Consider the following 14,220-nt stretch of genomic DNA (forward strand, 5'->3'; position numbering starts at 1 on the left):
CAGGATACGCATCTTTTTATTATATTCTTAAAAATCAAATAATGAATATTATTTGATTATACTGAGATATTTAAGATATATTATTATTTGATTATATCAATAAAAATATTCTTAAAAAATCAAATAATGGAGATTCCTAAGCAAAGGAGGACTGCAGCCACAAGGGACACAAACAACATGGGATACACACTATACCTGAAGGAGCACAATCAGGACTCTGTAAATCAAGAACATTACTAACAAGACACACAGCACTCAAACTCCTTTCTGGGACATTTTTTTCAGGCAGATTCCCTGATCTTCCCCTTGTAGTCTCTTCACTATCCATCGGAACTGGAGGCAGCAGGGAAGTTAGGGCAAGCACAACTCCTGGCAGCTGGCCGGCCTGCTATTAGCACCTTTGTTATCATCATGCTCTTCACATTTTCAGAGCTCTTTAGAGACAAAAGGGAAAAGCCTGAAAGTCACTGCTAAAGCAGATTAGTTTTCTGTGATGAGTAGATGCAGATCCCTCTATACAGGCTGTTTTCTCTGCTTCCTTTCCTGCAATTAGAAAAAACATTACCTTCAAATATTTAGCGGCCACTCTTCATACTGCTAGCTGCTCTAAATCTTCCTACAAACCACGTCCAGTTGAGAGTCACAGTTCAGGCTCAGTTTGTACCTGAAGATCTAAAATTATCTTCTACCTCTGTAATGAAGATATGTAGCTGACATGATCGTTGATGCTACAGAAGGTACAGAAGTGCTGCACAATAGCTACAGTATTTTAGAGCCACTCTCCCTGCCCAATACATCCCCATACAGTCAGAATTTACTGCTTATTATCCCCACTTTATAGACTGGGACCTAAAGCCCATCAAAATGTTTTCTCCAGGCGAGAGGGAGAAACACAGGATTCTTCTCACTAAATTGAACAGTCTTAAAAGTTGGGAGCCTCATTTCACCTAGGGTCCTTCTATAATCAGTGGTTAAAAGATAGGGGCCTCCAGGGAAAGATCTGTCCCATTCTGAAATGAATGGGATAATAAGCTGCTGCAGTCAATAGCATAGGGCCCTGTTTGAGGAGGACAGGCACCATTATATATACAGAAGTGCAATTGGGAGGTGACAGCAGTCGCAGACTCCCTGTTTGATTCAGCAAATTGTTCATATAAATTCAGCCTGCCATCTTCAAAGGCCTACTGTATGCTGATTGCCAGGGCTGTGGCAGCATGGAAAAGGCTCAATACCAGCAAAGCTGGCAGAAAGGAAAAATAAAAAGGAACAATTCAGGTGAAGCTTGACACAAAACAAGAGATACAAGTGTAACCTTGTTGATAGCACATACAGAAAGATATTCAGAGAAAAAAACATCTCAAAGCATAATTACCCACTGAGTAGACTATAAGCTCTTCCGAGCAGAGGCTGTATTTTGTTATATACTTAGATATCGCTTCGCATACAGGAAATGTGGCTCCTGAACATTGCTGCAATGCAAATTAAAAACCTGCTCTGCTTATCATAATTCTCTTAACTGGTTGCATAGCTCTTGGGGAGGGAACTGTTGGCCCTGGAGACAGAGCACTTCAGTCTTCATAACAACCACAGGTTTATCTTAGGATTTATATTTGGTTCCACACTCATCTAAGTAATGGAGCAATTACTTGGTGATATGCCATGCATGAACTGTACAGAGGAACACACAAGAATCACATATTTAATTCTGTATTGGACAGAAAAAATGGATACTTTCTGCATTCCTCACAGATATGATGATGAGATTTTAAAATTTTATAAGATACTTGAATGCAATCTTCCAAGGGCTTTTCGCTGTCTTTAGTCAGACTTGGGCTGAAGTAGAAACAACATTAAAGCTTAAACCTGTCATCCCTTGCTCCAAGAAATGTTTGTTTCAGAATCCAGGTCTTCTGCTACAACCTTTTCTTGTTTTAAAAGCCACACAGGCACAGAATAGGTAAGTTATACTGAACTTCAACATCCACACTCTTCCCCCTTACATCTCTGATCCCTGAACTATAGACATATTTGAAAGCATCTCAACACTGCAACAGGAATGTGAATAAATCAAGATCTACTTTAATTTAAAACACAAGTGCAAAGGATTCACAACTACAGATGAGCAGGATCATTTTTTCAAATTATAAATCTTTAAAGCCCTGCTCTTTTGCATAAAAAAGCAGTATATCTGGAATACAGAAACATTTTACATCAAAAACTTTCCAGTGCAGCTAAGGAAGAGCTAAACAAATTCATTTCAATTAACTTCATCAGCCCCAAACTTAGACGTCCAGTCTAGGCAAACCACCTACGATCCCTCTACTGGCCACAGGCAGAGTGGTATCGAAAGAAAGCAATTTCATCCTTCAGCAGGTATCTAAAATGATGGAGATGAATCACCCTCTGGAGGCGCTCTTCTCACCATGGTCTACAGAGGCAACCTATATGCTTCTCAGTCTGGGTGCCCACCATTTAGGTGACTGTCATCAGTGCAGATGAATTCCATCTCAAATTACTTCAAGTAATCAACTGTGGCTTCAATTTTGAAGCAGGATCTGTAACTGGAGTAAATAGCAGAGGATAGAGATTATTTACATCTTCTGAAGAAAATGCAGTTACGAGGTTAGTATCTGAGACAGTAAGACTGTCCCAGGAATAACTTAAATTCCAATAAATTTGTATCTGGTTTTCAAAATGGGATCCCAGTTCCACATATAAGACTATATTCTTAAGACCTCACGAAAGTGCACACCATCACTGTACAACGTTACATCCTGACCTAGAGTCCAATTACCTCAACTAACTCACTGATCAGAAACTGTATCATACAAAATATCTAAATCTATTTAAAAATAACAGAGAGCTGCTTAGACAACCAGAAACCTTCTGAACATATCAGCAAAGGGGTGGTGGGGAAGGGGATACCAATTACAAAACATACATCAAAAGTTTCCCTTCTCCCCATGTTCTGCAGCAGCAAGTAGGGGAGATGAAGGCTGAACAAACAGCCTCACTGTGAATGTAAGTATCTCTCCTGGGACATGCAGGACAGCTGAAATGTTTTCATTCTGTCCCCTAAAGCATTCCCAAAGTGCTGCCCCACATTTATCTCAGGGCAGCACTTCTTGGCCCCCTCTTGTGAGAAAGGACTCAGAAGGAAAGCTGCCTGGAAACTACAAACAGGAACAAGCTTCCTCAGAGTCTCCATTCCAAACAGCACTGGAGGTGTTGCATATTATGAATTTTCAACCACAAAATCCTGGTGGCAAGAACAATTGTCTTCACAGAGTCTACTCTGAGGCCTGCCTCCAAGGGTTTCCCCTCCAAAAGTTTAAGATCATGAAATGGATTCAAGACTGACCACTAAACCATACATATTCCTCAGCAAAAGAGAAGCATGTTGACGCAAGAGAGCTGTTTGAAAACAAATATGTACATATCACATCTGCTTCCTAGGAAAATATGTACAGTTTTCTAGGTCCATGTTTAACTGAAGATTAAAATCATCTGTGGAAAAAGTCTCAGAAGAGAAAAATTGTTAAGTCTTTGTGCATTGTTGGACAGTTCAAAGGCATCTGTGCCGCAAAATGTACATTTAGGTCAGCTCAAGACTCCAGTGTACAACTAACAAAACAAAGATCACATTTCTAACTGGGAAATTTTGTTCCAGTTCAGTAGTCAGCAGCCCAGGCTTACAGGAACTTGCAGGCATTCAGATACACAACCTCAGACTCCGCATAAAAATGCCGTTCTTTGGAAGAAGCAATCCAGAAGTCATGAAATACCTGCTTTATTCTTGAGACATACTTGGTCTCATTAGGAACTAGTACATATTGATTGTCTTCAGCAAAAGAGAAGCCACAAAGGCCAAGACTGCAAGGACAATATTCACATTCATCCTGTAAGAAGATCACTGACAAGTTCTGAGCACCATTCCCAGGACAAGACCACCTGGTCTGTTGGTTATTTATAAGTGTTACTTTTTCCTAGTATTTTCCTCTTACGTGAAGTCAGCAGGTAGAGGTACGCTTTCTGTATTGCTGGATAAGGGGAACCAAGCACTCTGGAAGTCCTGTCTGGAGCAAAAAGGGGTGATCCAGAAGCTCTTGTGCCGTTGCTCTTTCTAGCGGTTCCCGGGTCAGCATCCTGTCCAAGAAGTCTCTCAGAACTGGGGAAGTCTGTGAAAAAGCAACCAACCAAGTCAGCAAGATAAAGGAACGAGGCAACAGATCAACTGACAGCAGGTTGCTGCAGTGGGTTTACTTAAAAAGGACCTGTGCAATTCAACTTTGTAGCCCTGTTTTTGCACAGAAACATAACAGGAGACAGCATGCTTTTTATGGAATAATGGTAACAACTGTCTGTCACCGGTAGGCACGTTTACAGGCTGCTTGTTTTTAAGGGGGCACACATCTAAGTTTATCTTGTTTCCCATTTTGTTATTCTTTTTTGCATTTCAGCTCAAAAATTCAGCAGATTTCCTGCAGCACATTAACTTGGGTGTGAAGGGTTGAGCAATTCCTTCTTGTACTAGGCACAAGAGTGTGGAAAAAGTACTTAAATGTAGGTATTTAAAATATTTTAAAAGTATTTAAATATATAACCCAAGTAGGATTTGAGAACCTGGAAACCTGCTGCTGCTGCTACAAAATTCAGAAGCTACAGAGCAGTGTACCAAAAGAACTGAATGACCTCAGCTGGACTGTCCTTTAAAATACAGGTATTGAGGCCAGCTGAGTCACTACATTCAAGTACCACTGAAAGGCTCTGCACATCTCTTGCTGGTAGTAATCCTCTGTCACATTAAAACTGGATAAAAAATTAACTTGGTGCATATTTATTTATTTTAATGCCACTAATTACATCCATTTTAGATTGAGGGCACTTTTCTTGCTCTGGTTAACTTAGTAGATCACAAAATACTGTTCACAGTGAGGCACAGCTTATTTCATGAGTGCTTTGAACAAACACTGTGATTGCCAGAGGATGAAGGCACAACACAGCTGAATGCCAGGATCCAGCTTTTATCACTCTGTCAATACATCTACCCATGCTTTAGCAAACCAGCAGAGATTATCCCAGGTGGTGTCTGTTTAGTCTGTTGCACCCAATGCTACAGCAATTGACCCCAGCGAACCATTAACTGCAATCAAAATGCAGCAGCTGTGGATTCAGCCCTCTTAGCTCCATGCAGACAGCAGGGAGACAGGAGGATGGCCAGAGGCCTGTCGATCCAGAGGTCTGCTGGAAGCCAGCTTGCTTCCCAGGAAGAAGTGGAACAGAGCAAGACTATGAACAGCTCTGGCTCTCACAGCTCACGGTGGGGTCGTCTCACCCATCAAGGTGTGTGATCCAGACCAGAACTGGCTTTACACTACCTAAGTGGGTCCAGAATGTGACCTTGAAATTTCAATTAGTGTTGCAAAGGCAAATAGAAAAGACAGCAGCTGTTGATGTTTGAGTGTATGCTGTTAGTTCAGCAGCCTACTCTGTTAAATAATTCAGTTTTAGCAGCTGCAGATATTCTGATTAATTGGAAAGGCCGCATAGCTTGGAATGCTGCAAAAGCTATTTGATCTTAGAGGCTTGGACTGAAATGAAAAGAGGATGGCTCTAAGTGATGACTAAAAGGTAATCACTGCATTTCTTATGTCACTACTAGTTTTTCAGAAGAAACCATGAGGCTGAGTTAATCTTCAAAGCAGCTGCAGTGTCCCCCATGAGCTGCTGTCTGTTTTGAGCTCTCTTGCTCTGACCATAACACAGCCTCTGCATTCCCAAAAGCTGCTAAGCTGGAAACTCTCCAGAGCAAGGATCCTCCTAGTTGTTTCCCTAGAAAATGAGCTACTCTATTTACAACAGCAAGATACCAACTATTGCCTCCACCAGAAGCAGCTTTGATTTGCATTATTAGGTTTATGCCCTAGTGACTTCACATTACCAGGACTGTTTCCCAAACCAGCCACTAGCTGTCAGCAGCAGCTTGCATCCACTGAGGCAAAGAAGGTCCAAAGAAGTTCCCCAAGAAACATGTTCTAGCAAGACCGTTTTCACAGCCAGCTCTGCAGGGAACAGCTGGTATGGATGTTTCCCCACGATAATCATCAGGTTCACAAGTGCTTTGCCGGTATGCTCACCCTGTGGAAATTTTTCAGTTTGGGAGGAGGACTGTCACGGAGTCTTTTCATTGCCTGGACCGGAGAATCACTAAAATAGGGGGGTTCTCCATCCACCATCTCTATCACCATGATTCCCAGAGACCAGATATCCACCTGTGGAAGCCAATGTTCCATCAATACACAGCTCAGAGCAACAGGTCCTCACTACACTGCTTTCACAAAGGATACAACACCCTTCCCTTGACAAACATTACTGAGAGTGTAAACCATTAACCCACTTAATGCTACTGGATCCCTCACTGCAGCTTAACAAAGCCAGCTTTCCACTTAGGACTGATCCATGCCGGTGTTGCAACATGCAAAGGTCTGCAAGTAACTGCTTGTGCTACATCTGGTCGGTCGGTAAACAAAACTAATCAGTCTGCTGCCACCTGCCCATAATTTCAGAGCTCCCATTTGTGTCTTCCCTGCTCTCCTCCCCACCCCTCACGGCATTGATTGATTTACTGATCCATATCACATTACAGGCTGCTCCTTGCTAACATCTGTCTACACTACAGCATATACAGGCCTATGCCAAGCTTCAAGTATAAAAATAGAGTAAGTTTACACCTTGTTCCAGGAAGCTGAATGTGTTGTTCTTTTTTTTTTTTTTTTTAAACTTTATTTATTTTTATTGCTTTAGGTCAAATGGGTATCATCACAATCAAATCTGCAATCATAGTTATAGTTCTATTTTAAATAGCTCCTAGATGCTTTTCCTGGAGAGCCTAATGTTTAGTGGGACACCTCAAAATATCATTTGCTACCTCTTCTGATATTAGCAAAGTGGTGCCTTACCTCAGTAGTGTATGGTACCCTTGCAATAACTTCTGGAGCCATCCAGTAAGGAGTACCTACTAGGGACTTTCTTTTGGGTACATCTTTACTGATCTGAGCACAGAAACCAAAGTCTGAGAGTTTGACCTGTGCAAAGAGAAAAACAACAAAACTTTAAAATAATTTCTAAGCTATGTGGAGGGAAGCACCAAAGATAAAGAATACAAAAGGAGTAAGAGAATGAGGTATAAAAAAAGAGACTGAGAACAGAAAGGAAATAATGAGACAAACTAAGGCTACAGCAGCAGAAGACAGAAAATAATTTTTTGGAGGAAACCTACCCTTCCATCCAGTGTCAACAGAATAGAGTCACTTTTAATGTCTCGGTGAATGACCCCCTGAGAGTGAAGATATGAAAGAGCCTGCAGCACTGATTCACACACTGTTGCAATTTGCTCTTCATTTAGCCTGAAATTAAGGACATAGGTTTTTAACTGCATTATACTCTTCTGTGGATAGCACTAAATCACAAGTCCTGTGTAAAGGCACTGCACAGTTTTGAAGCTGAGCTGCAGGTAGGTATTTTGGTTCCCCATGACCATTACTCTTTCTTGTTCTTTCTATTCTTTCACAATTGTGTTTTATTGTTGAAAACATTTTTGTCTTGACTAGCAGCTTAAAGCTTTAATAAGTCTAATTCAGAGAAATCACATTTTAAATCTGGTATCTAAATTCATCAAGCAACATACTGTTTCAAACAATTATGATGCGTAAGACTGCTTCTTCATGCCAAGATGCCACAGGAACTGTTGAGACAGCTTCTTACTTTTAAGCACATATAGTGGAACTTGTTCACAAGGCCTATTGTGCAACTTTATGCAAAAAGGATCTAAACAAGTAATTTTATAGAGAATGGGGGAATTCCCTACAGATTTCATGCAGCTAGACAGCGTGGATAGTCTTACACCTAACTAAAGGTAGCACAAATAGGGGGAGATGCTGTCATTCCTGAATTTTATTAATGCTAGCACACTGTGTATGAACACCAAGAACCTGATCTTCAGAATCTCCTGCTGTGTGGACTACCAACACAAGAACCTTCAGGATCAAATTAAAGTTTAAAAGGGCAGAACTGAGAATTATTTCCTGTAGCTGAGGCCAATGCCAATGGTTTCTGCACATGTACACCGAGGAATGCTAGAAGATATGTACTTCAAAGAATCACTGAAGCCCCCTATTTGAGTACTTTTGATTCTCAGCCTGTCTCTAGCAGTTGTTTCAAACCACTCTTACTTGGGGGCATGGAAATGATAACTCTTCAAATCCATGTCAGCAGGTAAGACTGAGGAAAAAGAGAGCTCAAAATGTAGAACTGTGCAGAGCACGCAACACTTTCTGAATAGGTAAGAGCAATTTCTATACATTTAGGAAGGAGGTTGCACCATCACCTGAGAAATTCATATTTCTACTGCTTGGTTGGTATTCCACATCTCATTCTACCAAAGTGACCATCTGACCAGGACACTGCGTATTTTGGCTGCACTGTGCCATGCCTATGTCAGAAATGTATCTGAAGGATGGCAGGGGGCTACTTTACCATTACAATTTAAACTCTGAAGAGAGATGGACAAAAACTACCCCAGTACAGAACCTAACCTATTTAGAAACAGTGCTTTTTACTTTGGATATAGCATGAGCTATAAGGAAAGCCGATACCCTTCATAGCTTTGTGGTTCTAGAAGATAAAAAGAGGTATACTTTCAGCCTGTAATGTAAGGAATTTGGTTTCAGTCAAGTGACTGCATAGTGTAAGAGAGATTACTAGGGGATTAGCTCACTCCTGGAGATGCAAATCAGTTATCACCTTCAGCAAGTATTTAATGAGGGGAATGACAGTGTTTTCCTCCCTGTGAAAAAGTGATAAAGGCTTGCAGCTTACTTTTGATAAATGTTATGGTTTTAACAGATCCTGTTTCCACTATGTGGAAAAACAAGTATTCATTAAAGGGTTCGAAGGAAGGCTTTGTAAAATAATATCTGTGCTGACATCCCATGATGTAATTCTGTCTCAATGGTGGATACAGACTACATAACCTTCATAACTTCATAACCCTTTCTAGAATATGTTTTTTTTGTTGTTGTTGTTGTTTGCTTTGTTTTAAATTATAGTTCTATTGGCTCTACTAATACCAGCTATGAGCTACAAGAGTTTCACTGGCTCTGCAATGCCAGGACTCAGCACTTTTCAGGACTAAACATTCCATTTCCTGTTCAGGAGCACATACAGGACTTTTAGTGAAACCTTGGTTCTCAGTCCCTGAGACATACCTCTGATCAAAAAATTGGAGGGCTGGCCAGATAAGCATTTCCGAGACATTCCTTACAGGTGTGGTTGTAGAGGATACAGAGGACAACATGCATTCCTCCCCCCCACCCCCCCCAAACACATCACAGGTGCACATCCAAAACAGAAAACCCAGCAAAACAAGATATATGCCTTAAACCCACCATAAGATCAGTAAAGGTCAGTCAAAGTACATTAAGTGAATTAAAGGCATACTACAATTTTTAAAAATAAATACAATTAGCATTAGCAATACTACTTAATTGTAATCCAATTAACATTCTGAATCTTCTAATAGAGGAAAGCTCATTCTACAGAAACTCTTGGTCAGTCTTTTCTTTGGAGCGCCCTGTGCCAGTTTACAGCCATTTCAGGACTGCTCAGAAGCTGGGGGAGGGCAGGTAAGACACAATCCTCAAACTCATCACCAAAACTTTTTGTGAGTGGGACTCTGAAGAGGGCATTTGAGAACAATTTCTTTGCCCTACAGAAATGCTTTGGGCATTAATGGATATGAAGTGGTGTGGATACAAAAACAAATTTAGGAGAGTGTCCAGTAGTTGCTATCTTTAGGCAGTGAAATTTGGGAAGGTACCCAGACCTCAAGGATCTGCTGTGCTTCCCCCAAGAAGTTACCCACAAATTCTACTTTGCTAAGGTTGTACCATGGCAAACTATCTGCACATTCTTTAATAGTGAGCTTCCTGGCCAAAATACAACAGATATAATAAGCAATACTTTTTATGAGTACTGTGTTTTACAGGGGAGGTTATCAATGAGATAAACAGCGAGTATCTAAAGAGATCAGTATGGTAACAAGTTCCCTTCAACACCAGAAGCAGATCTGAATGCTTCAAGTGGATGACAGTTATGAAGCGCAGCAGTTTCAGGGCACTGCAATCACAAGCATCACAAGAGCTCTGAGGGAAACTGTTCTTCCCAGAAATCTCCACTCTGCTGTCGTCTATGAGGTGGACACACAAGCACTGATGCTTTGGGTTTTGCTTCGTACCTGATCTGAGACACGATGTCTGTGAGGGCTCCCCCCTGCAGGAACTCCATCAGCACCCAGAGCTCCTCTCCCACGAGGTAGCTCTTGTACATCTCCACTACGTTGACGTGTTGATAGTCCCTCATTATCACCACCTGTAAAAACACAGGGAATGACTGACCACCATGCCACAACTTATAAAATCTAATCCCATCTACAAAGCAAATACATGTATGTGGAACTCTATGAGTACAATGCAGTTGTCTCCATCCCTGCAGTCATTCATTATCTTAGTACTAGTATAATTCTGTTAAAAAGAAGATGTCTTCTTCCACCCCCCCCCCCCCCTTTTTTTTTGTTTGTTTTGTTTCTTAAAACAACATTTACTGTTACCATGGCTTTGTGGTGGACAGAGAACCCCACCTCTCTACGTTTACCTCATTAAAAAGGAGCTCCCGGCGCTGCTGCTTTCTCAGGTCCATCATTTTCACTGCCACCTGACGCCCTGAGTGCTTCTCTCGAGCAATGCAGACAATACCTGTGGACCCTTCGCCAATCTTTACATAGTTCTCCAGCAATGTCCGGGGATCCCCTTGGTCCACTACCATCCTAAGGGCAGCTTTGAACTGCTCATGAGTCACAACCACTGGGTCTTCACTGGCCAGCTGCCCTTTCACAGAAGAGTCCTGGGGAAGGTGAAGGTTGCTGGAACTCGTCTGAGTCTGACGGTTTCTCGGAGACCCTGCTGGTGATGGCCTGCCTTGGGGCACTGCGATCGCCTTCTCCATTGTTGGGGATTTCTGGGGAGTTCCAGCTTCCGAAATCATCCTGGGGAAGTCAGATGCAGGCTGATCTGGTGGAAGAGACTGGGCTTTGGCTGCGGGGCTGTGGGGTGAACCCCATTGCTGGGGTCTGAAGAAAGCATTAGGCTTTGGGAAGAACAAATATGAAAGCAGAAGAAAGAAAAAATGCTGGTTAGATTAAGCAGCAGGCATCAGCTGCATCTTACGCCACTCTGGCCTAATGCATTTTGCAGCAGACAGAGCGCTCTAGGTTAAGAGCTCTATGTTCTTGTCTCCAGGCCTGCCCAGCATATGCTGCATGATTAGGGGAAGCCACATGGTTGTTGATTTTCAAGAATCGGCTACAGGATGGATGTGATGCTTTAAGGACCTCCAAAATACAGCAGGGGCTCTGTTCTCAGAGGGCTAGATATCAGCTCATGCTTAAAACAAACAAACCCACCCCCCCCACACACATAGAACCAGCAGCCTGCTAAAAAGCATTCCAACCTTGCCACCAAAACTCAGGGGCAACCTGAGTTGCAGAGAATTTGAAAATCCTTTATCCCTCTGGTCCTCTGATCTTTCTACACACAAAAAGAAAGGATTTCTGCCAAAGCTGTAAATCACTTTGATGTCTTGGCCTAATTCCCTCCGGGTAATTACACTCTGCCTACGGAAAACTCTCCCTGCACTTTCCACGGGTACCTGCCGAGCATTCCTGTTGATCAGGCACAGAATTAGCTCTCTGTTTTGGGAAAAGCACAACCAACCAGAACAGCTGCGGATGGCCAGGGCAGCACGTCAGCTGCGCAGAGCCACCTGCCACATCACGGGCTTACAACCGATCTCCAATGATCTGGGGTTAGCAGTGCTCTTTCCTGAAGTACTCGAGGCTTTTTGGAGACCTCCCACTCAAGTACCAAGCCAGCCCAACCCTGTTTAGTTTGAGATGTAGTAAGATCACAGCCTGCAGTAACATGGCTTCAGGGTATGCATTCCCATGCTAGCAGTACACATCAGTCTCCCAAGAAGGAAAAATCTTGAATCTTGCTCATACTCACCCTCAAAATGCTGACTAATTAAAACACCTAGCAGGTTAGGTATAAAATACATTATACTTTGTCATATTTAACTAATAGTGGATCTGACAACGTAGCGCTTCAGAAAGAGCCAACCAGCCACTCATATTATGGGACAAATAAAAACTTCAAAGCAACAGGCTTATTTGCTCTTACAATCCAGACAGAGTGTTAATAAAGTTAATAATATGGGCATGGGAACTGAAGATTAGCAGCAGAGAAATTTTTAAAAGAACATTCATTTTCTCTCAGAAAATATTCGTGTAGAGCTTAATTACATCCACCTCGCTTTTTTAAAATCAAGGATTTCTGAGAACAGTAAAATCTGCATAAGCCAAGCATATGCACACAGCCCCTGAATGTTTGATTTAGCAGGTCCTGGCACCGTGGTGCTGGAGTGCACAAACTGCCTGTCAGAAGTTACTTCCTCTTCATTTACCAGCTCCACCCTTGCAGTTCTGTGGAGACATGCTCATGGCAGCGAAATATCTATTTCCCAACTCTTGTTTTGTCTCAGGAGGGAGGGAAAAAAAAAAAAAAAAAGATTTTATATAACCTAGAGCAGGCAAAAGGGCATAACTCGCATGCAAGCTCACACATGTTTGTCTAACCACACTAAGTATTATTTCCTGCTCTGGTTATTTGACAGCCCCTGTACACACGTTTGCAGTCGCTGGACGTTTTGATGTGTCACTGCTCTCCCACTTCTCCCCCCATGCTAGGCCAAAAGGAAAGGGCCCTCCACCTTACAGTGGTGACCACTGGCAGCCTGTCAAAGCACGTAGCCCCCCATTTTCAGTCAGATGTCCCCTCTCCATTTCTTTTGCAATTAGACATTTCTTAAATGTCACAGCTGCACACCATCATCTCCATTTGGAAGGGAGATTCCAGATTTAATCACTGAAGATAAACAATTGCCAGTGACAGCACAGATCCTTCACTGAAGCAGAGAGATGGACTAGATAACCTCAAGGTCTCACAAATAGCTCGAGTTCAAAACACACCCAAGCACGTGCACGCACACGTGCTATCTGGCCAGTAACCTCTGCTCCTCCTTGTGAAAGTGCAGAGGCATGGAAAAGACACTCTTGCCAGAGAAGAAAGAAGAGGTTAGTCCTCCTAAGTACTCATGGACAGGCCTCCAGCCAGTACAGATCAGCCTAGAGTCACTGAGACAGCATATAAGTATGGTTTGTGCTACAGAAAAACTGCATTCCTCCAAAACCCCACTCCCTCAGGAAGGGAATCTACAGGGAGAAGGCTGCGTTGGAAAGCCTTGAGCCTGATCCTTATGCAAACTGCAAGTGTTCCTGCAACAAGCTGGGCTGGAGCTTGCAACACTCATTAGAGCAATCCGTTTTGTTGGGCCAATGGTTCCTGTCATCTTCCTCTGAGTTCAGGACTCCTCATCTGCAAGAAATTAGCCTGGCCGAGCACCAGCACAGCACAGCCTTAAAAATGCTCAACAGCTGTGCAAGGACAATGAGTGCTAGGTTAGTCTGTGATGAATTAGAAGGAATGGCCTGAAGGGCTGTATTTCCTATCTAGTAAAAGGACCTGGAGTTTTTCTCATAGATTAATAAGTGAGTCACTCATTCAGGGTAGCTTTCCTGGGGGAGACGTAGCTATGAGCTGTCCCATCTGCAGCAAAACCCAAGTCAGATTTCCTGTTTGACAGTACTGTGGGTGCTGATACAAACATTCCTGTTGTAGGCAAGTTGGCAGATAAGCTATAACCACCAGACTCCACTGAAGTAGTCGTATTTTGCACAGGCAAAATAATACATTCCTAATGTAAATTATGGAAATTGCACAAATAGAAAAAGCACATTTATGTTAGTATAAGGGTATTTAAGTTATGCCTTTACAAATACAAAAGGGCAAAAATTAGTAAGTCCAGTGTCTCCTACCCACCCGACACCCCTGCATGTACAGCTTCACTAACAAGGCTTTCCGATGGAGATTGTGCTGCTGTTTTGAACTATGCCTAGCAGTATATGCTGTGAAGCCTAAGAGTATGTGTTTCCTCCAGCCAGGACTATTTTGATTCCAGCATTAATCACAACAGTAACAGCTGGTTGTG

At 42.4% G+C, this 14,220-nt stretch overlaps 1 protein-coding gene across 5 annotated transcripts in view; it reads right to left on the bottom strand.

The window, feature by feature from the left end:
• Nucleotides 1-2,066: 2,066 nt before the first annotated feature.
• Nucleotides 2,067-14,220, bottom strand: part of PAK6 (p21 (RAC1) activated kinase 6) — a gene marked incomplete at its 5' end in the record, with an annotated part of 28,378 nt that continues 16,224 nt past the window's right edge. For 4 of the 5 annotated variants that reach the window (XM_082762458.1, XM_082762454.1, XM_082762456.1 and 1 more), the window contains 6 exons: nt 2,067-4,178; nt 6,138-6,272; nt 6,960-7,085; nt 7,280-7,406; nt 10,295-10,428; nt 10,711-11,202. In XM_082762458.1, coding sequence (XP_082618584.1) covers nt 4,011-4,178; nt 6,138-6,272; nt 6,960-7,085; nt 7,280-7,406; nt 10,295-10,428; nt 10,711-11,202 — 1,182 coding nt within the window. In that variant the 3' untranslated portion in view covers nt 2,067-4,010. The remainder of the gene's footprint in view (nt 4,179-6,137; nt 6,273-6,959; nt 7,086-7,279; nt 7,407-10,294; nt 10,429-10,710; nt 11,203-14,220) is intronic. The other variant, XM_082762455.1, reaches the window with a different exon arrangement.

The sequence above is a fragment of the Aythya marila genome (assembly GCF_965140915.1).
Source record: "Aythya marila genome assembly, chromosome: 5".
In the NCBI taxonomy this organism is placed as follows: domain Eukaryota; kingdom Metazoa; phylum Chordata; class Aves; order Anseriformes; family Anatidae; genus Aythya; species Aythya marila.